The sequence below is a fragment of the Dipodomys merriami genome, unplaced genomic scaffold, assembly GCF_024711535.1.
Source record: "Dipodomys merriami isolate MVZ:Mamm:240054 unplaced genomic scaffold, mDipMer1.0.p SCAF_2629, whole genome shotgun sequence".
NCBI lineage: Eukaryota > Metazoa > Chordata > Mammalia > Rodentia > Heteromyidae > Dipodomys > Dipodomys merriami.
In genome coordinates this window covers 1-22,444 of record NW_027204081.1, presented here as the reverse complement: position 1 = coordinate 22,444, position 22,444 = coordinate 1, and the positions used below count along the sequence as shown (strand labels likewise).

General features: G+C 40.2%; 1 protein-coding gene across 12 annotated transcripts in view; it reads right to left on the bottom strand.

The window, feature by feature from the left end:
• Positions 1-22,428, bottom strand: part of LOC138837128 (protein FAM114A2-like) — a 39,416-nt gene extending 16,988 nt beyond the window's left edge. For 6 of the 12 annotated variants that reach the window (XR_011375194.1, XM_070035904.1, XM_070035902.1 and 3 more), the window contains exons 1-4: positions 20,396-22,428; positions 19,235-19,700; positions 17,577-17,719; positions 11,894-12,089 (exon numbers count right to left, since the gene is read on the bottom strand). Coding sequence is in view for 11 of the 12 variants with exons in the window: in XM_070035904.1 (XP_069892005.1) it covers positions 11,894-12,013 (120 nt within the window). In the remaining variant the exon portion in view is untranslated. The remainder of the gene's footprint in view (positions 1-11,893; positions 12,090-17,576; positions 17,720-19,234; positions 19,701-20,395) is intronic. The other 6 variants (XM_070035906.1, XM_070035905.1, XM_070035907.1 and 3 more) reach the window with 6 other exon arrangements.
• Positions 22,429-22,444: the final 16 nt, after the last annotated feature.

Here is a 22,444-nt window from a genome sequence, read left to right as displayed (position 1 = left end):
GAAAAAATAATTGTTTTCCAGTAACTTTTTTTTTCTCATCTTATAATTTTTATTTTAGGAATATGTGAATGAGCGTTTTCCTTTCTTTTCTGTCTTCTTTCTCTTTTTCTTTCTTTCTTAATTATCTTTTTGTTTTTTGTCTAGCTCTACTGAACTTCTGATCTTTTCTTCTCCCTTTCCCATCCTTAAAGTTTTTCACATCTCCTCTATGTCCCTCCCCTTCTCTGAACATATTCACATTCCTCTCTAAATAGACGGTTTTTAACCTCTATAATAACATTAATTTTTATGTTTCTATTTTTTTCTGGTCTCTCTTCATTCCCCTTTCCATCTCTTCTTTTTCTCTCTCTCTCTACTTGCATCCTACCCAACCCATTTCCTGCATTGTGATTAGGACATAGTTAACTCTCCCTGTGCCTCCCCACACCAATCTATTCCTATTTTTTACCCACATCTCTCCCTAATCCTAATAATTTCTGGTTTTCCAAATTCTTTTCTGTGGTTCGAAGTCTAACATATAGTTGTTTGATGTTGAATAGATTGTACCTGTAGACTATTGACTGTACAAAGGCAAACTTTGGTTGATGGTTGCCTTAAGATAGTGTTCTAGCACAAAACTGGTGCAATCTTCATCTCAAATGGGCCGAGTAAGCCGGAAAAACACAAGAAAAATGGCAAATTCGGGTATCTCAATTCCCAATCTTGATAATCAGGGATTAGAACAGATAAAGAATAATCCAGAGGAGAGTTCCCAAATAGCTCTACAAACACTAATAGCAAACATGATAAATGAGAAGTTTGACAATGTACAAAGGACTCTGTATGAGCGTGATAGGGAGAGAGAGGAGGCATCCCAGAAGTTTATACAGGAATATCATAAGCGTGAGGATGGTACTCAAAAACTGATACAGGATTTGCGTGAACAACTTGAGAATACTCAAAGAGAAAGGGAGGAATGGCATGAGCAGGCAGAGAACACTCAAAGAGAACTGCAGGAATCCCACGAATGGGAGGAAAGAGAACTGCAGGAATCCCACAGACGGGAGGAAGCTAATCAAAGAGTAATTCAGGAATTGAGAGACCAGGTAGAGAATACACAAAGATCACTAAAGGCATTCATGGAATCCATTAACAAAGAGCTGAAGGAAGTCACGGAGACCACAAAGGGAATGCTGAATGGAACCCAACAGAAGGAATGGGAGTCCAAAGAAACCATAACCAATCAACTAAGTGATTTGAGAACAAACACTGAACACCAAATTAAGGAAGTAAAGAAATTCATACAAGACCTAAAACAGAGCTTCAACAAAGAACTTGAAGCCATCATAGCTGACCAATTAGAAGGAAAAGAGATAAAAAACAAAGTAGAGAGTCTTGACAGCAGGTTAGACCATGCAGAAGATCGAATCTCAGGGATTGAAGACAGCCTAGATATTATAGAGAAAGAACATACAACCATCCAAGACAAGTCCAAGAAATATGATAGGTCTATCCAACACCTGGAAGACACCATCAGAAGGCCCAATCTAAGGATAATGGGTGTAGAGGAGCACCTAGAAACAGAAGTTAATGGTCTAGGAAATTTGTTTATCAGGATCCTAGCAGAGAACTTCCCAAATATACAAAAAGATAGGCCTATTCAGATACAAGAAGCTTTTAGAACCCCAAATAGACCAGACCAGAATAGGACATCCCACCATCACATTATAATCCACACAGGATCAACCCAGACCAAGGAAAAGATCCTTAAAGCTGTCAAGGAGAAAAGGGTAATCACCTATAAAGGGAAACCAATTAGAATTACCTCAGATTTCTCAGCAGAGACAATCAAAGCAAGAAGAGCCTGGAATGACGTATGCCATGCCCTAAAAACAAACAACTATCAACCAAGAATACTGTACCCAGCTAAACTCTCCTTCATAACTGAAGGCCAAATAAAAACCTTCCAGAGCAAAGAAAAATTGAAACAATACATCTCCACCAAACCAACCCTACAAAAGATTCTTAAAGATGTCCTACACATAGAAAACCAACAAGACCTCAACAAAGGCCAAGAAACTGCACCCAAACTGAGAATCCAAGAACCTTAGGAAGAACCCAGTTTTCGCAGCCCCCAAGAAGGTGGATAACATGGCAGGAACTCCCAAATACCTCTCAGTCCTATCTCTTAACGTTAACGGACTGAACTCTCCAATTAAGCGACATAGACTGTCTAGTTGGATTAAAAAACAAGACCCTTCTATCTGCTGCCTGCAGGAGTCACATCTTGCCCGTAAAAACAAACACATTTTCAATGTTAAAGGCTGGAACAAAATCTACCAAGCAAACGGCCCTCATAAACAGGCGGGAGTTGCAATCCTAATATCAGATAAAATAGACTTCAAATTAAAAATCGTGAGAAGAGATAAAGAAGGTTGCTACATACTAATTAAAGGATCTCTCCTTCAGGAGGATATTACAATTCTAAATATCTATTCGCCAAACAATGGAGCACCCAAATTTATCAAAGAAACACTACTTTCCCTCAAATCCCATATAGATCCAAAGACATTAATTGTTGGGGATTTTAACACACCACTCTCCCCACTAGATAGATCAACTCGGCAAAAACTCAACAGAGAAACCGCAGATCTAAACAGCTGCATAGATCAACTAGACTTAACAGACATTTACCGAACATTTCACCCAGCAGCATCAGAATACACGTTCTTCTCAGCAGCACATGGAACGTTTTCTAAAATAGACCACATTTTAGGCCACAAAGCAAACGTCTAAATTCAGAAACATTGAAGTTATACCTTGCATTCTCTCTGACCACAAGGGAATAAAATTAGAACTCAACACCAAAAGCCACCAAAGAAAGTCCGGTATCACATGGAGGCTGAACAACACACTGCTGAATCATGAGTGGGTCATGGAAGAGATTAGAAAGGAAAATCAAATGTTCATGCTATTCAACAAAAATGAACACACAAATTACCAGCTCCTCTGGGACACAGCAAAGGCAGTACTCAGAGGCAAGTTTATAGCTCTGAGCTCCTACATCAACAAATTGGAGAGATCTGAAACTAACAATTTAATGACACATCTAAACCTCCTTGAAAAAGAGCAGCAAGATAAACCCCAATCCAGTAGACGGAAAGAAATAATCAAAATTAAATCAGAATTAAATGAATTAGAATCCAAAAAAACTATAGAAAGAATCAACAAAACAAAGAGTTGGTTCTTCGAAAAACTTAACAAAATTGACAGACCCTTAGCAAACCTTATCAGAAAAAGGAGAGAACACACCCAAAGTAATAAACTCAGAGATGAGAATGGAAACATCACCACGGAAACAACCAAGATTCAGAACATTATAAGGGAATAATTCTCAAAACTTTATGCTAATAAGTTTGAGAACTTGACAGAAATGGACCTTTTGCTAGCAAATATTGACATGCCAAAACTGAACCAAGATGAGTTAAACCAGCTTAACAGGCCCATATCAAGCATTGAAATAGAAAGAGCAATAAGAGACCTCCCAACTAAGAAAAGTCCAGGACCAGATGGTTTTACAGCGGAATTTTACAAGGCCTTCAAAGCAGAGCTCACACCAATACTCCTCCAACTCTTCAATGAAATTGAAAGAGAAAGCTCACTACCGAACACATTCTATGAAGCCATCATAACCCTCATCCCAAAACCAGGCAGGGACTCATCAAAGAAAGAGAACTATAGACCCATTTCTTTGATGAACATTGATGCAAAACTTCTCAACAAAATTTTGGCCAATCGACTTCAACAATTCATCCAAAAAATCATACACCATGATCAAATAGGATTCATTTCAGGGATGCAAAGCTGGTACAATATACGCAAATCAATTAATATTATTCATCACATCAACAGGAGCAAGAATAAGAACCACATGGTTATCTCAATAGATGCAGAAAAAGCATTTGACAAGATCCAACAACCCTTTATGATGAAGGTTCTGGAAAAATTAGGAATCCATGGATCATTCCTCAATACAATAAAGGCTGTATATGACAAACCTACAGCCAGCATTATACTCAATGGTGAAAAACTAAAGCCATTTCCTCTTAACTCAGGTACAAGACAAGGATGCCCACTCTCTCCACTTCTCTTCAATCTAGTATTAGAATGCCTAGCTACAGCAATAAGACAAGATGCAGACATAAAGGGGATCCAAATAGGGAAAGAAGAAATAAAACTCTCCCTCTTTGCAGATGACATGATCTTGTATTTAAAGAATCCCATAGACTCCACTCCCAAATTACTCAAGCTGATTCAAAACTTTGGCAAAGTAGCAGAGTATAAAATTAACCCCCAAAAATCAATGGCTTTTCTATATGCCAACAATGAGAAAAGTGTGGCTGAAATTAGGAAAGCAACTCCATTTGTAATAGCCCCACAAAAAATAAAGTACCTAGGAATTAACTTAACCAAAGAAGTGAAAGACCTCTATGATGAAAACTTTAAAATCTTGAAAAAGGAAATCAACACAGAACTTAAAAAATGGCAAAACCTCCCATGCTCCTGGATTGGCAAGATTAACATCGTGAAAATGGCAATACTTCCCAAGGCTATCTACAAATTCAACGCGATACCTATCAAAATTCCACCCTCATTCTTCAAGGAAATAGAAGAGGCAATCCCAAAATTCATATGGAACAATAAAAGACCCCGAATAGCAAAAACGCTCCTCAACGGAAAGAACACTGCTGGAGGAATATCAATACCAAATTTCAAACTCTACTATAAAGCCATAGTAATCAAAACAGCTTGGTATTGGCATAAGAACAGACCTCAGGACCAATGGAATAGAATTGAAAACCCAGAAATGAACCTACAGACCTATAGCCATCTAATCTTCGATAAGGAAGGTAAAACAATAGAATGGAAGAAAGACAGCCTCTTCAGTAAATGGTGCTGGCAAAATTGGTTAACTACATGTAGAAAACTAAAGCTAGATCCTTATATATCACCCTGCACCAGAATCAACTCCAAATGGATCAAAGACCTTGAACTCAAAGCAGACACTCTGAAAACATTACAGGATGGAATAGGAGAAACCCTAGGACTCCTTGGCTCAGGCCGAAATTTTCTGAATAGAGACCCGGAAGCACAACAAATCAAAGAAAGGTTGGACAAATGGGATTGCATAAGGTTGCAGAGCTTCTGCAGGGCAAATGACAATAGAAAGCCCACCGATTGGGAGAAGATCTTTACTAGCCATACAACAGACAAGGGTCTCATATCTAAAATATACTTGGAACTCAAAAAATTAAACCACCCAACAACAAATCCTCAAAGAAACAACTGCCCAATAAATAAGTGGGTGAAAGACTTAAAGAGAAACTTCTCTGAAGAAGAAAGAAGGATGGCCAATAGACACATGAAGAAATGTTCAACATCCCTAGCCATCAAAGAAATGCAAATCAAAACAACATTGAGATATCACCTCACACCAGTTAGAAAAGCAAAAATCAAGAACTATAACAACAACAGATGCTGGAGGGGATGTGGACAGAAAGGAACCTTACTTCATTGTTGGTGGGAATGTAAACTTGTTCAACCACTTTGGAAAGCAGTATGGAGGTTCCTCAAAAGACTTCACATAGATCTCCCCTATGATCCAGCAATCCCACTTTTGGGCATTTACCCAAATGTATACAAACAAGACCACACTAAAGCTACCAGCACAACTATGTTTATTGCAGCATTATTTACCATAGCTAAGATATGGAACCAAGCCAGATGCCCCTCAGTAGATGAATGGATCGAGAAAATGTGCTATATATACACAAAGGAATTCTATGCCTCCATCAGAAAGAATGACATTTCCCCATTTGTTAGGAAATGGAAAGGTTTGGAAAAAATTATATTAAGTGAAGTAAGCCAGGCCCAAAGAAGCATAGGTCCCATGGTTTCCCTTATTTGCAATATCTAGTATAGGTATGAGTCAAGCGGAAAAGGTCAGATAATGTGATATTAGGAAAATGAACCCTTAAATATGTATTTTAATGTTTTCGTTTCTTTCATGCATGTGTTTCTAATGCATTTATAAGATTATTTCTTTGTTGCTTTGTATGTCCCTCCCCCACAGTGTAACCCCCGCTTTCACTATATTTGATGTCAATATAACATGTGGAGGAGATGGGGATAAACAAGTCGTTTAAGGATTCAGGTGGACCTGTTGCAACAATGAGAAGTACAAAATGTCATGTCAAAACCAACTTTACAATGTCGGTGTGGGGGGGGGGCGGGGGGTATCATTGGGGGGGGAGGGGGGAGGCTGGGAAGGGAGGTGAAGGGTAAACAAAGGAGGAGGCTGCAATGCTTGGTAAGAAATGTATGCATTATCCTGCCCATGTAATTGTAGCCCCTCTGTACAGTATGTTCTCAAATAAAATAAAATTAAATTAAAAAAAAAAAAAGAAACAAAGAACTTCCACTCATCTGGTCAAACCACTACTAAATAACTCCATGCTGCTGATCACATGTATGGTATATATGTGTACACCAGAGGAGAACCAGGAAGATGACACAGAACTAGAGGGAATCAGGGAAAAACATACAACAGCGGGACCCATCAGCTGCACAGGACATTGACCAAAATGAACTAAGCAACTTAATGGCAATTATGGGAGGGTGGGAACAAATGGGAAAGAGGGAACAGCTGATACTATGCAAAACAAAAGAAATGTACATACCACCCAATGCGGAAGAAATGACTGTATCACAAAGCTCATAGAACTCATAAATGTTATACCGTAATAGACGATTTGTTCCAGGAAAGTTAGAATGTGTTTGTGACTTTAACAGCATCACTATCCCACAATACTGTGAAATTGGGGAAATTATGTAATCAATCACAATAAAAAAATAAAAATTAAAAAAAAAGATTGAAGTCCACACTAGACTCCCTCTAAACAAGCCTAACAGAGAAGGAAATGGTGACACTGTCCAAAAAGAAATGTACTCTTAGCAGGGCACCAGTGGCTCACACCTGTAATCCTAGCTACTCAGGAAGCTGAGATCCGAGGATTGTGCTTCAATGCCAGTCTGTGAGACTCTTATCTCCAATAAACCATCAGAAAACTACAAGTGGCATTGTGGCTCAAGTAGTAGAGCACTAACTAGCCTTGAGCTCTAGAGGTGAGAGGCAGCGCCCAGGCCCAGAGTTCATGTCCATGACTGATAAAAAAGAAATGAACTCTTTACCCACCTTATATAACTGTAACCCGTATCTTTTAGTAACAGTTAAAAAGTTTTTAAGTATGAATCTGAATTGGGAAAGCAGGACAGGGTCACTGGTGACTCATGCCTATGGTCCTAGCTACTCTGGGCTGAGATCTAAAGATCACAATGGAAAGCCACCAGGGCAGAAGAGTCTGTGAGACTTTCATCTCCATTTATTTATCCGGCAAAAACGAGAGGCAGGGTTCAAGTGCCAGCTGTGGAGGAGGGAGACAAGGTAGACTGTGAAGACGGAATTCAAGCTCCAGTGCCAGAACATACACATTAAAAAAGAAAGAGGCTGGGCACCGGTAGCTCACAACCATAATCCTAGCTCACAACCATAATCCTAGCTACTCAGCCTTGAGCAAAAAGGTCAGGAACAGCACCCAGGCCCTGACTTCAAGCTCCAGGAACATCACACACACAGACACACACACACAGACACAGACACACACACACACACACACACACACACACACACACAGACACAGACACACACACACACACACACACACACACACACACACACACACACAGCAGAAGACAACATCCTTAAAGGAACATGACAAAATTGCAAAAAAGATACCAAGTGATTTCATTGGTATCTTTTATCTCAAACTTCTAAAAAAAACCCATCTCCGGTATACTTTCTTTCACAGTGAAATTAATGCTTAGAAATTTTAGATGGGAAAGACGTTAGGATGAAAAAGCCACCCATTCTATTCTGGTACACTTAATATTCAACTAAAATCTAAGTCCATAAAACTTCCACTGAGTAGTGGGAGTTCTCTACTCATGAGACACAAGTAAACACAACCTAAATTCTGTTCTCCATGCTAGTCTTCAAAGGTATAAAAAAAGGTGTATTCTCCCTATCTCCTTTCCTTAGATTTTCATATTCATGATCCATTAACTCTCTAACTTTTTAAGACATTAATACTAGCCACTCTTCCCAGGGTTCTCCATGATTTTTATTCCCCTTCTAAAACATGGCTCTGAATGACAAATATCCTTCAAGTCTTATGAAATCACTGCTGTTTACTATCCAAACATACTTCTAACTCCTGTTTTCCTTGTCCACTAAAAGCAATTCCTGATAAAAATTTCTGAAAATGCCAACACTTTAATCTTCCAACATCTCAAAGCATCAGAGTTAGACATTAAACCATTCTAGCTGCTGGGAGCATGAGGAGAAATGAAACTTCCTGTCTCTGTAACTCCTGAATTTGAGCTTATCTGTTTGAGAATACCATACCTGCACTCACAGCATGATCTGACAACAATTACAAAATCATAAAGAACCCAACAAATAAAAGTGAAGATACCAGGCCCCTACATTCGCCAAAATAACATGCAATACTCTATTTGTAGAGTTCTTCAGGGAGAAAAATAAATTCATTTTTAAACACATAGTGTGTTAGTCACAGACAAAGTAGCCTCACTTATGCAAGCATCATTAAGAACAGTGCCTCATATATGGAGTAATTTGCCATGTCCCATGAAGTTATCTCTCCATTCTACTGACCCATGCACTATGGACCCGAAAGTAGGTCAATCCAGTTCTCTCTTAGGTATTCACAAGTAGTGATAGTGGAACCTATTAGTATCTGATAGGTATGTATGCCAAGACACAATATAACTCTGAAGATGGAGAAAGACAGGTAGAATAAATCTCCTTCCAGAGAAAAATGATAGAGATGAGCACAGAGTATTAAATGAGAAACAATAAGGGCTATGAGAGATGAAGAAAACAAACTGGTTTTTCAAAACTTTTCCATATGGATTAGAAGTGCAGGTTTCCTTTTGATCAATACAAACTTTCAAGACTAAACCTTGGCACAGGCCAAATTTTTCTTAAAAGAGACCCAGAAACACAACAAATCAAAGAAAGATTGGACAAATGGGATTGCATGAAATTGCAGAGCTTCTTGCATGGCAAAGGACATAGTTAGCAAGATCAATAGAAAGCCCATGGATGGGGAGAAGTACTTCACTAGCCATACAACAGACAAGGGTCTCATATCTAAAATATACCTGGAACTCAAAAAATCAAATCCTCCAAAAATAAATCCTCAAAGAAACAACTACCCAATAAATAAGTGGGTTAAAGACTTAAAGAGAAACTTCTCTGAAGAGGAAATAAGAATGGCCAATAGACACATCAAGAAATGCTCAACCACCCTAGCCATAAAAAAATGGCAAATCAAAACAACATTGAGATACCACCTCACCCCAGTTAGAATGGCTAGAATCAAGAACTCTAATAACAACAGATGCTGGAGGGGATATGTACAGAACCCTACTGCATTTTAGTGGGAGTGTAAACTTGTTCAACCACTTTGGAAAGTAGTATAGAGGTTCCTCAAAAGACTACATAGAGCTCCCCTATTACCCAGCAATCCTATTTTTGGACATATACCCAAATGATCACAAACAAGACCATCCTAAAGCTATCAGCACAACTATGTTTACTGCAGCATTATTTACCATAGCTAAGATATGGAACCAACTCAGATGCCCCTCAGTAGATCAAGAAAATGCAAAAAAGAAAATAGAAAAAAGGCTAGAATGTACCTCAGCTCAATGGCAAAACCTTGTCTAGCTAGTGCAACAACGTGGGTTCAATGCCCAGTTATCAAAAAACAAAAGGCAGAAAAACAATCAAACAAACAAAGAACAAAAGGCAAAAAAATAGCCCTAAATGAACAAAAATACTTTTTGGTCCTGACAGATTTAAATTCACCTAGCCCTGGTTGCCAAACAAAGTGCTAAGCAATTCTTATATTCAACATATATGACGATATAATTTTAATACATAGAAGTCCTTGAAATTACTTCAGAGGCAGAGTAGAGGGATATGAGCAGTTCCAAGACACAGATCTCTAACTGGCAGCTGGATTCACAAGACAACACACCACACCAGTAGAATGTCCCCATGTCCTTAGTATCAAAATTGCACAAGCTAGCTACTGAATCCAAAGTATCCTAGGACTTAATGTTTCCATATATAGACCTCCAGCATGTTTGACTTCAGCTGAAATCTCACTGGAACTAGGGATCCCAAGGGAAGTCTCTGCCTTTTCAATGATATTTGAAGTATCTTGTCCTAAAGAAAAATCAAAATGTGTTGCTCTTTATTACCCAAACTAAACAAACTAAATTTCAAAAATGTAATATCAAAGTCCATGTGTCTAAAATCATGATAGCTATAAGACAGTTTATTTTTAACAATTAGGGTTATTAATCCTTGGAAATATCTCCTTAGTATAACATTTTTTATACAAAAACTCTGATACAACATCACTAAAGAACAGACATTTATAGCAATTCCTAGACTTCATTCTAATAAGAAAATGCTAACAATTCTACATGCGATGTCTATCATCTATCTCATGATCACTTGTCTTCAAACAATAAATCCCTTGAACAAATGTAGAAGGAGATTTATTAACAAAGTCCCTTTTAACAATGTAAACGAACACAGACAGTCATGAAGTGACTGATGATCTTACACACAGTGGCTAATGTAGCTGAGCCTGAGGAGAGCAAGGACTTGTTCCAGGTGCCCCAATATCCCCATCTGGCCTGGGATATATCTTTGGAAAGTTTCCTACTGTCCCAGTAAATGATCGGGGGAGGGAAGACACTAGAAAGTATGAAAGGGCTGGGAAGGTGGCTCAGTGGTAGAGCGCTTGCCTTGCATGCCTGAGGCCCTGGGTTCGATTCCTCAGCACCACATAAGCAAAAAGGAAAAAACTGGAAGTGGCGCTGTGGCTCAAGTGGTAGACCGCTAGCCTTGAGCTGAAGAGCTGAGGGACAGCGCCCAGGCCCAAGAGTTCAGGCCCCACGACCGGACCCAAAAAAAAAAAAAAAAAAGAAAGTATGAAAAATTAGAGAGAAATAGTATAATATACGTAAGTTATCTAATTATTAGCCAAAGTATGGGGAACCAAATAATATTTGCTTAATGCACTGCTTGACTGACAGACACTTGCATGTTTTCATCATGTAGGCACCATGCAGCAAAGGTAATTACTGCTGATGGCATTTATAGAACTGAAAAACTATTATTTATGGTTGTAAAAACAAGTAAAGAAGTTCAATCCTAAATTAGCATTGAGCTCGAGTCTCTTAACCCCAACTTCTTTTTCCTTGTACCAGGGCCTCACACGTTTGGTTTGCTTGCTCGTGACTGGCACTCTACCACTTGAGCCATACCTCTAGTGTAGCATTTTGCTGAAATTTAGTTGGAAATTGAATCTGCATTTCATCTGGACCTAAGCATCCTCAGGAGCTAGGATTACTGGTGTGAGCCAGGGGTACCAGGTTAACCCCAATATTTTTAAATCCCAATATTTTATAGAGATTCTAGCTGGGCACCAGAGGCTCACACCTGTTTTCCTAGCTACTCAGGAGGCTGAGTATCTGAGATCTGAAGATCACAGTTCAAAGCCAGCCCAGGCAGGAAAGTTCATGAGACTCTTATCTCCAATAAACCATTAGAAAACCAGAAGTGGTGCTGTGGTTTAAGTGGTAGAGTGCTCACCTTAAGTTGAAAAGCACAGGGACAGCGCCCAAGCGCAGAGCTCAAAGCCCCATGACCCACAAAAAAATAGAGATTCTAGTCAGTGGCTGTCTGTAATACCTGAAAAGGGAGAACTTCTGAAGTCTCAGGGTCCCTGGAAGACCCAACATCTGGTCTTTTCAACTGGGCACTACAGCTTCCATTAACTTTCTTGATTGGCATGTTGGTCAACAGATTCATTAGTCTTCACAGACTCAGAATTCTCCACTGACTCCCAGTTTCCATCTTCAGTTATCACTGGAGTCTCAAGGATCATCTTTATCAGAAAGCCCAAGGGAAAAAAGTGATTGAGGTCAGCTTTTTTAGTATACATTATTTGTCTAAATCTTTTGACACTTTCACAGAGTCACAGGCAGGAACATTAGTAAATTAATACAGACAAGATCCCACAGATCTTCCCCCACGTTCTCCTAATAACAGCTTCCATAACTGAAGCATAATTCATTGTGGCAGAATCCACCAATCTTCAGATTTCAACAGATTTCAACTGAAACTCTTTCACTTCAAGAAGTATAGATGAAATTACATAGCATGCCACTTGTTAAGAATTTTTTACACAGCATTTAAGTCCCTCCAGACCAACTTCTATTGTATTAAGACTTTTTTTATTGTTTCTGAATAGTCCATGCTATAAATGTACTTTGGGACTATCACAGAAATAAGATGATTCAGAAACCTTATGTATAGGTGTTTATGGGAACCAAAGCTTTCTCTTGGGCTACTCAGTTTAGTTTTAAATGTTACTGTTAGGCTGGGCATGTGCCTTAGCAGTAGAAAGCTTGCCTAGCATGCATGAAGCCCTGGGTTTGATTCCTCAGTAACATATGAACAGAAACTGGCACTGTGGGTCAAGTGGTAGAGCACTAGACTTGAGCAAAATGCTCAGGGATAGTGCCATGGCACTGAGCTCAATCCACAGTACTGTCTCAAAACAAGGTATTTTTCTATTCTTTTCCCAAGTAAACTATCACTTCATTTTCCTAGTGGCAATGTATGAATAATCAAGTTCCCCTGAATTCTGATCAACCTTGTGTTGTCACTATTTTGATTGAACCATTCAAATAGGTATGTAGTGGTACCTCACTGAGCCTTTTAAATTGCATTCCTCTAATGGCTGGGACAAAGGCATCCTTTTATGTGCTTATTTGCTGAATATATATTCTTCAGTGAAACATTTATTTGTATCTTTTGGTCATTATCCAATCATTGTGTTTTGGTTTTTATCATTATGTACTACAGAGACTTGAGAACACTGTTTATTAGAGATTTAATTCCTCTACTATATGGCTTGCAAATATTTCACGCTAGTTTATAGTTTATCTTTTTCCTTTCTTCCTAGAGTCTTTCCCTGAGCAAGTTTTTCATTGTGAGGAGGTTCATTATCTATTTTCCCTTTTACTGACTATCCTTTAAAATCTTTAGTAATCACTTCCTACTAAAACTCTTCCAGAGATTTAATCTATCCAAAAATATTTCTGTCAGAACAGTTTTTTAGGGTTTTGTTTCCTATTTATGTGGTGGCCCTAGGGAACAAAAGATGTCCCTAATCCTTTTGCTTTTGTTTTTTAGATAGGGTTTCCCAAATTTGTCTAGGCAAGCCTCAGACCATGAATTTCTTACCTCTGCCTCTCAAGTACCTGAGATTACAGGCATACACTACCATGCTTGCTATCTCTGAAACACTAACTTTTTGTTTGGTCTGCTCTTAAACCTTAATCCTCCTATCTCCTTCTCTGGAGTGTCTAGGATTATAAGTATAAAACACTATTCTGGGCCTTTTGCTATTATTAAAAATATTCATCATAAATATACCAAAATTCTGTTAGTATTGGAACATTTGATGTGACAAAAGAGATGACGATTGACTTATATTTTACACTTACTTTTTTTTTTACAGTGCTAGTGATAGAACTTAAGACCCCACACATACCAGGGAAGAGCTCCACCATTTGGCTATATCCATTGAATTCCTACTTTAACATTTTTTTTGCCAGTCCTGGAACTGGAACTCAAGGCCTAGGCACTGTCCTGGAGCTTTGTTTGCTCAAGGCTAGCACTCTAACCCTTGAGAGACAGCCTCACTTCTGGATTTTTCTGTGTATGTAGTATTGAGGAACTGAACAACGGGCTTCATGCATGGTAGGCAAGCACTATTACTAAACCACATTCCCTGCACCTCAGATCAACTTTTAAGCAACAATTCAATTACCCAATCTAATTCCTTCCAGAAGAAGAGAAGGAGAATCAAATACCATGAGAGAATAAATGTATTTCCTCCTCTTTCCTTCACTCTTCTCTTGTGCTCTCTCTCTTTCTCTTTCACCCTCCTTCACCCATACACACAGGTATGTATAAACTATTTTATAGAGAGATGGATTACATGTAGGAAAGAGCCAATATATGACAACAAATGTTTCAAACAGATTTAAAAAACTTATTAACAACTAAGGCAGAAAGACCAGCACACTACTATAATTAAGATACATACCAAAAATGCTAACAGAAAGGAAAACACCCATTTGAATCAGGAGACATGATTCATACACAAAGAACCAAACACAAGTCTAGAGCTTGGAGTGTCAAATCTAGCCTAGAGATGTTTTTAATTTATCTATATAGTGCCTAAACTTTTAAATGAGTTCCATGTTTAAAAACCAGTCTTCATACAAAAGTGCAAGTGTCCAATTTCCCTTGAAAACTGAAAGATCTAGCAACAAAGGCTATATAGTGACTGGTTAATAACTACTTCATGCCAAATAGCTACTGGTCCTTTTAGGCAATGCTCCTGCACCTCAAAATTGGCACTCGAATTCAATTCACTCATTTATGTTAACTGATTAGCCCTATAGTCATCTGCAAATACCTGCCATGAGACATACATCAGACTGTGACAGGTGAAAATGCCAGAGAGAGTGTTCAAAGGTATAAAAACAATCCATGAGAAAGCTCAAAGGTATACATGATACCAGTTGCCTGGAGCCATTAAAATACCAGAGAGAAAAAGAATCACGAGGCATGAAATCAGAAGGCAACTTTAAGATACCTTGGAGCTAAGCTGTAGGTGTGTGTGTGTGTGTGTGTGTGTGTGTGTGTGTGTGTGTGTGTGTGTTGTGTGTGTGTGTGTGTGTTGTATACTATGTGTAATGCATGCACTATATGTAATACAAAATATATCATTGTAGAAATGTAATTCATTTAACTTCATATGATATTAAGACATACTCTGAAATAGGAAACAATGGAAATCTCTATACTTTGGTCATCACCATCTAAATTTGAATCTACATGATTAAAAATCATTTAGAGGGGCTGGCCAGGTGGCTCAGTGGTACAGTACTTGCCTTGCATGCATGAGGCCCTGGGTTCAATTCCTCAGTACCACGTAAGCAGAAAAAGCCCGAAGTGGCACTGTGGTTCAAGTGGTAGAGTGCTAGCCCTAAGCTGAAGACTTGAGGGACAGCACCCAAGACCAGAGTTCAGGCCCCAGGACCAACCAAAAAAGAAAATAAAAGATCATCTAGAATGTGTTAGGATGGAAGACAAAGAGTTTATATTGTTTATACTGTTAATATTATTAGTAGAAGGAATGTAGATACTCTACTCTCAATAAATTCATCATCTCTCAGCAAACATAAATAAATAACAGGTAGGTGAAAGTGCAATTGCATTATTTAATGGTTTCCTAAGTTTTCTGGGTATTTTATGATGAATTGGAAAAGAGAAATATGCCAGTAAATTAAGAAAAAATAAGCCAAAAGGATTCATATTTTTAAGGAACCAAAATGCATATGCTTTGTGTCTCTCACTCCTACCATCAGGCTGCCTTTTCCCTCCTTTACCCTTCTCAGCAATCAAGGCTTACCAGCAACTTGCTCCTGCCAACCTCAACTTGGGGAGTACCATGCACCCAGCCAGCACATAGCCACTCCTGATGCCTACAAAGTGTGCTCCCAATGCCTGGGAAATACTTCCCCCTGTGGGGTGGGTCTGGCCAGGTATACTTCTGGGTCCGGGTTTTTCTTTGGTCTGAAGTGGCTGGGCTCTGGTTCATTGAGTTTGGGCACCAACTGGGTGGTTTAAAGTTTGGCTGACCATAGTCACTGGAGTGATGTCAGCTGGGAAAAGGAGACTGGGGGTGTCCATCTGCATTTGTGTTTTTGAAGATCTGACCCTCCAACAGGTACTGAGCGCTAAGTAGCCTCCCAACTATCCCGAGGTCAGGGATTACCCAAGCCACTGATTGGCAAGGCCCAAATGGGCAGAACAGGGCTGTCCAGGCCAGTAGCAAAGTGTTTGCAAGGACGTTTAGTTATATGAATTGGGCAGGAGAAGGTGAGGGAGGACTAACTAGCAAATGCAAAGGCCTTAACAAATTTTAATAATCCAAGAAAAGAAAAACAAAAAAATGCTGCAAAAAAACGGGTCAAGGGGATTGTAATGTGGCTTAGTGATAGAGGCTTGCCTGGCATGCATGAAGCCCTGGGTTCAATCCCTCAGTACCACATACACAGAAAAGGCCAGAAGTGATGCTGTGGCTCAAATTGTAGAGCACTAATCTTGAGCAAAAGAAGCACAACGTCAGTGCCCAGATGCTGAGTTTAAGCCCTAGGACTGGCACAAAAAAATGAGGGGGAGGAGGTTTGCAAAAAGGAGGTCTGGGACTTGAACACCTGGCTCGTCGAGCTTATGAGATGGGATAAAGTTGTTTCTCTCTCTCTCTCTCTCTCTCTCTCTCTCTCTCTCTCTCTCTCTCTCTCTCTCTCTCTCTCTCTCTCTCTCTCTGTGTGTGTGTGTGTGTGTGTGTGTTAATTGGAGATGAATCTCAGATTTTCTGGCCCCCAAAACATTAGACTCCTGAGTAGCTAGGATTACAGGCATTAGCCACCTATGCCCAGCTCAGGATAGTTTTAACTCTTAATATGGAACTTAATGGGAAAAGACAGTAGGTTTCTAAGCAGACTAGTAAGATGCTTTGATTTGTGGTTTTTAAGATGAGTCCCCCTTCCCTCATTAAAAAAGATGCATCTCATTATTTATCCTTCAGTAGTGTAAATGTGTGAAGTCTGGAGTTGTGGAGCTAGAAAGGTATAAGTTTATAAATATAAGGAAAATGGAACTTTTCAGAGGTAAAGAGATTGGATTTTTTTTTTTGGCAGTCTTGAGGCTTGAACTCTGGGGCTGGGCACTGTCCCTGAGCAATTCAGCTCAAGGCTAGCACTCTACCATTTGAGCTACAGCGCCACTTGCGGTTTTCTGGTGGTTTATTGGAGATAAGAGTTTTACAGGTTTTCCTGCCAGGGCTGGCTTTGAACCCTGATTCTTGGATCTCAGCTTCTTGAGTAGCTAGGATTACAGGCATGAGCCACCGGCACCTGGAGAGAATTGGATTATGTAAAAATCCAAACATGTGGCTGGGTATCAAACACAGTGGTTAGATGTCTAGCCTAGCATGTGCTAGGAGAGAAAGGAAGCAGAGAGAAAGAAGAAAAGAAGAACAAGAATAAGGGAGACAGGAGAGAAAAAAAGAGAATCTATGTTTTCTACTGCTTCAGTGGTTTCAGTAGAGCCATCATTCTAAATAAACCTTCCCCAGATAAGTCTCCGATTTGTCTGCCTGGGCTGGCTTCAAATCTGGATCCTCAGATCTCAACTTCCTTAGGTAGTTATAATCGTAGGCTTGAGCCACTCTAGCTCTGGCCTCTTAACCTTCTGTTTTATCTAGTAGCTGCTAATTTCCTCTTACCTCATTTCTGGGGCTTGAACCCAAGGCCTGGGCATTGCTCTTGAGCTTTTTTGTTCTAACCTAGGGCCTAGCCACTTGAACCACAGCTCCACTTCCAGATTTTTTTTGGTGTTTCACTGAAGATGAGTGTCACAGGTGAAAATCTATTTAAAGAGAACAGTAAAAACAATGTAGTTAAACAATTGTGTCAGAACAGGAGCTCAAAGGATCATACTTTGAAGAAAAGGTGCTGGATTCATGGACACAGACTATGACTTTCACCGTCCTTAGATTTAACATAGTAGTAGATACACAGAGACACTAAATAAATGCTGCTTGATACCAGTTCCATTTTGTGTTGCTTATATTAAACCTAACTCACTTTGTGAATGTCAGTTTGGAAGGAAACTATCTTGCAGAAAAGCTTATAGGCAAATCTCCAACATCAGGCTAGGTTCTCAAACAGAACTTGAGGCACTTCACAAGCTGGGCCATTTAGAGATGAGGCAGAAGATCTTGCTGGAATACCAACCTGGCCCATGTCCATCTCAAGCAAAGCATCTGGTTCCCATCTGTTTCCTAAGCTAAACCTGCACAGAGATACTCTTTGAAGAAAATCTCTTTACAATTGAACTATAGACTCATGTTATTTGCCAATTATCATGTAAGAAACAATGGCCTCATCCTGAAAAATACTGGCAAGGATCACCTTAAGTAGATGACCAAAGATACATCCAGGCAATGAGACACCAGAAATTGATATGACATAACTGAGCTTTCTCATTCAGTTATAAAATTGGGCACAAACAAACAAGGAAACCAATATATGCCTAGCTGGGTTCCAGTGGCTCACCCATGGAATTCTAGCCAATAAGGAGGCTCAGATCTGAGGATGTTGGTCCAAAGCCAGCCCAGAGAGAAAAGTCTGTGACATTCATATCTCCAGTGAACACCAGAAAACTGGAAGTGGGTGCTGTAGCTCCAAGTGGTAGAGTGATAGCCTATAACTAGCTCAAAGAGAGCACCCAGGCCCCGAGTTCAAGCCCCAGGACCAGCCAAAGTAAAAAAACACCCACCCAAGTCACACTGGAAGGCTTCCCACAGGATCAGTAGCTGCCCTTTTCAAAAGTGTCAAGCTCATACTAAAGAAAAGACAGTGGAAATGTCACAGACTGGAGGAGGCAGAGGAGGTCTGACAGATCAAGGGAAAGCAGGATCCTGGATGGATCCTGAGTGGGAGTGCCAGTTCTGAGGCTTGAACTCAAGACCTGGACACTGTCTCTTAGCTGTTTTGCTCAAGGCTGGCACTCTACCACTTGAGCCACCACTTTACTTCAGGCTTTTTGATGGTTTGTTGGAAAGAAGAGTCTCACAGACTTTCCTGCCCAAGCTAGCTTTGAAACTTAATCCTAAAATCTCAGCCTGCTGATGAGTTAGGATTACAAGTGCCAGCTATATTTTCTGTTTTATCTTGCAATAAAAATAAAAAGATTGGGGGGGAGGGGGGAGGCTGGGAAGGGATGTGAAGGGTAAACAAAGGAGGAGGCTGCAATGCTTGGTAAGAAATGTATGCATTATCCTGCCCACGTAATTGTAACTCCTCTGTACAGTATGTTCACAAATAAAATTAAATTAAATTAAAAAAAATAAAATAAAAAGATTGTTTTCAAAATACATACTTGGGAGGGAACAAGGGAGAGGCTCTGCTAGTACTGTTGACTCTAGCCGTTTTTGTCTTATGCTACAGCTGCAGGGCAGGCCACATGGGCAGGGTGTGGTTCAGGCACAGGCTCAGCCTGCCTAGAACAAGGAGGTAAAAATGAGGTGTACATAGTTCTGACAATAGCTAGTGGTCTTGTTTGGCCTTCTAGTGTAGAGAGCAGAAGGAAATAAAATGAGGAAATAATAGTTGAGGGCACAGTATGTAATCTCATTATGCCATGACAAGATATTTGTTCTTAACCTGTCAAGCAAAAGAGAAAAGGTATATGTTTCTCATCAAGGATAGATACCACCTCAGTGGTCACTTCTCAGTCCTCTTTGCAAACAAATCCCAATTTTGTCTCATCATCCATTCTGTTGGTTTCTGTGTTTACATGGGATGTCTGGTGCTGCAACAGCCAACTTGGGATGATGAGCTTTAGCCTGTGGAGAATATACCCAGTATGGTCAATTCAAAAGATGGTAGGAATATAAATATAAGAAGACAGACTAGGTGCCAGTGGCTCAGGCCTGTAATCCTATCTACTCAGGAAGCTGAGATCTGAGGATCATGGTTCAAAGCCAGCCCAGGCAGGAAAACCTGCGAAACTCTTATCTCCAATAAACCACCAGAAAATCAGAAGTGGCCCTGTGGCTAAAGTGGTAGAGTGCTAGCCTTGAGCTGAGTTGCTCAGGGACAAAGCCCAGGCCCAGAGTTCAAGCCCCATGGCTCACAAAACAAAAGACAAAAAAAGAAGACAGTACTGAGCCACTGAATTAATGAATTCTACCGTCTCCCTTGTGCTATGGTTATTATTTTTTTCTTTTTTTTTCCAGGGCTGAGGACTGAACCCAGGGCCTTGCACACGTGCCAGGCGTGCGCCCTTCCCCTGGATAACCCCCCAGCCCCACTGTGGTTATTATTATGTGAAATAATAAATCTTCCTCTCACTGAAATGAGTTAGGCCTTCTATAATTACACCTAAAAGCAACCAAAATTATGCTTGAGTCCTAAGGGAAAATAAAAGGCATCTAGAAGTAATACAAGAAAAAAAATATAGGTGAAAAATAAAAATAAAGGCTAAAATGCATTAGGTGCATAGGGCTCTGAAAAATCTCCCAGGCCTGAAGAAACTCACCTGGAGTTTCAGAAGCCAGCTCCAATTTACATTTAACCATCTAAGTCTAGTTGCTATCAAGTTCTTATAGGCAGTGATCCCTGAGAAGAGGAAGAAAAATGAAAGGGAAATAAAATTAAACAACTGCCAGTGGAGAAACCAGCTTTACATGATCAATTTCCTTCCAGGGAATCTCTATTTGTCTGAAGAGAATTTCTTCATCAGATCCCTGGCCCCAAGTCAGAGACAGGTATATGAGGAGGAGACAGGACAGGGCAGCCTAAGATGGACAGTGACTCATCTGGAATGGAAGAAAGAGCTAGCATGTGGCAGAGACTGAGCCCAAAGCTAAGCCTGACTCGATCCAGAACCTTCCCAATGCACTGTCATGCCAGAAATGAAAGCCAAGCTGCAAAGCCACCAAGAGCTGCTTCTAAGCCATTCTGAAAAGTGCCCACATTCACCCAGGCGTCTCACCAGAGACCCCAGGTATAGTCCAGCAGAGCACTTGAAAGCAGAAACCCAAGAAGCAAAGCAGGTGGCCTGCATCCAAATTCAAGAAATGTAACTCACTCAATTGTCACTGTGGCCAGGCCTGAGATTTCCAGTCAGTCCCCTACACTCTAGCCTGAGGACAGGACCTATTAGGATGAGACCATATAATAAGACACGGATGAAGGCCCTGTCTGACTGCCACTGCCATTAAGAACAGCATTATAGATGGGTGCCCATGGCGCATGCCTGTAATCCTAATCAGGATGCTGAGATCTGAGGACCATGCTTTGAAGCCATCCTAGGCAGAAAAGTCAATGAGGTTCCTTATCTCCAATAAAGCAACAAAAAAGCCAGAAGTGGAGCTATGACTCAAGTAGCAGAGTGCTAACCTTGAGCAAAAAGCTGAGGGACAACTTCTAGGATGGTGGTGTGGGGAAAGACTAATACCACAAGCCCCTTTAGGACAGGTGCTCTCACTTATGCCCATTTCCTTCAGAGCATTGCATAGCCCTCACCTTACTGACTTGCCTCTCCCTGTTTTAACACAGGATATTCACTTGGCCAGTCTATCTTGCAGCATCCCTAGCAAAGCAGCTTTTTCTCTGGGGTTTAACCAAGGAGCCAATACTGTCTGTGATTGGTTAACTGTGCACAGTCCAGAATCAATGATACCTGGGGTCCATCTGGCTTGGCCATCTACTGTTGTAGCTTACAGCATATTGTTCAACACTTCTGTTTTCTTATAATAGTTCTTGCTCATGGGTCCTAACGGTCACAATAGAATAACTAATAGGGTTACTTGTGTACACACACACACACACACCACTGCAACAGTACTACAAGGGAAACAAGGCAACTCAACAGGGAGCTTCAGGATTCAAACATCTACCACATCCTAAGTATTTCCTGTTCCTTCTTAAGTAATTATTAATATTATTCCTATTTTGGTGCAAGTACTGGAGAGTGAACTCAGAGCTGGGACACTGAGCCCCACTCAACTGGGGACTGAACTATCCCTAAGCTTTTTTGTTTTTGTTTTTTGTTTTGGGTCTGGTCATGGGGCCTGAACTCTGGGCCTGTGCACTGTCCCTTAGCTCTTCAGATCAAGGCTAGCACTCTACCACTTGAGCCACAGCACCACTTCTGGCTTTTTTTTTTATTACTTATGTGGTGCTGAGGAATGGAACTAGGGCCTCATGCATGCAAGACAAGCGCTCTACCACTGAGCCACCTTCCTAGCCCTTCCTTAAGCTTTTTCTGCTCGAGGCTAGTGCTATACCATTTGAGCCATACCTCCAGTTCTGGCTTTTTGCAGGTTAATTGGAGATAAAGAGCCTCACAGACTTTTCTTTCCAGGTTGGCTTCAAACCAGGACCCTCAGATCTCAGACTCTTGAATTGCTAGGATTACAGTGGTGAGCCACCCGCACCTGGGTACAATCTGTTTTTTTAATGTTTTTTTTGAATGTTTTTTATATCTATTAGATATGGAGATTAGGAATCTCTGCTGCTCTCTTTTTTTCTTAGCTGTATTTTCTTTTTCTTAGCCCCTTCCTTAAATGATTCTTTATTTTTT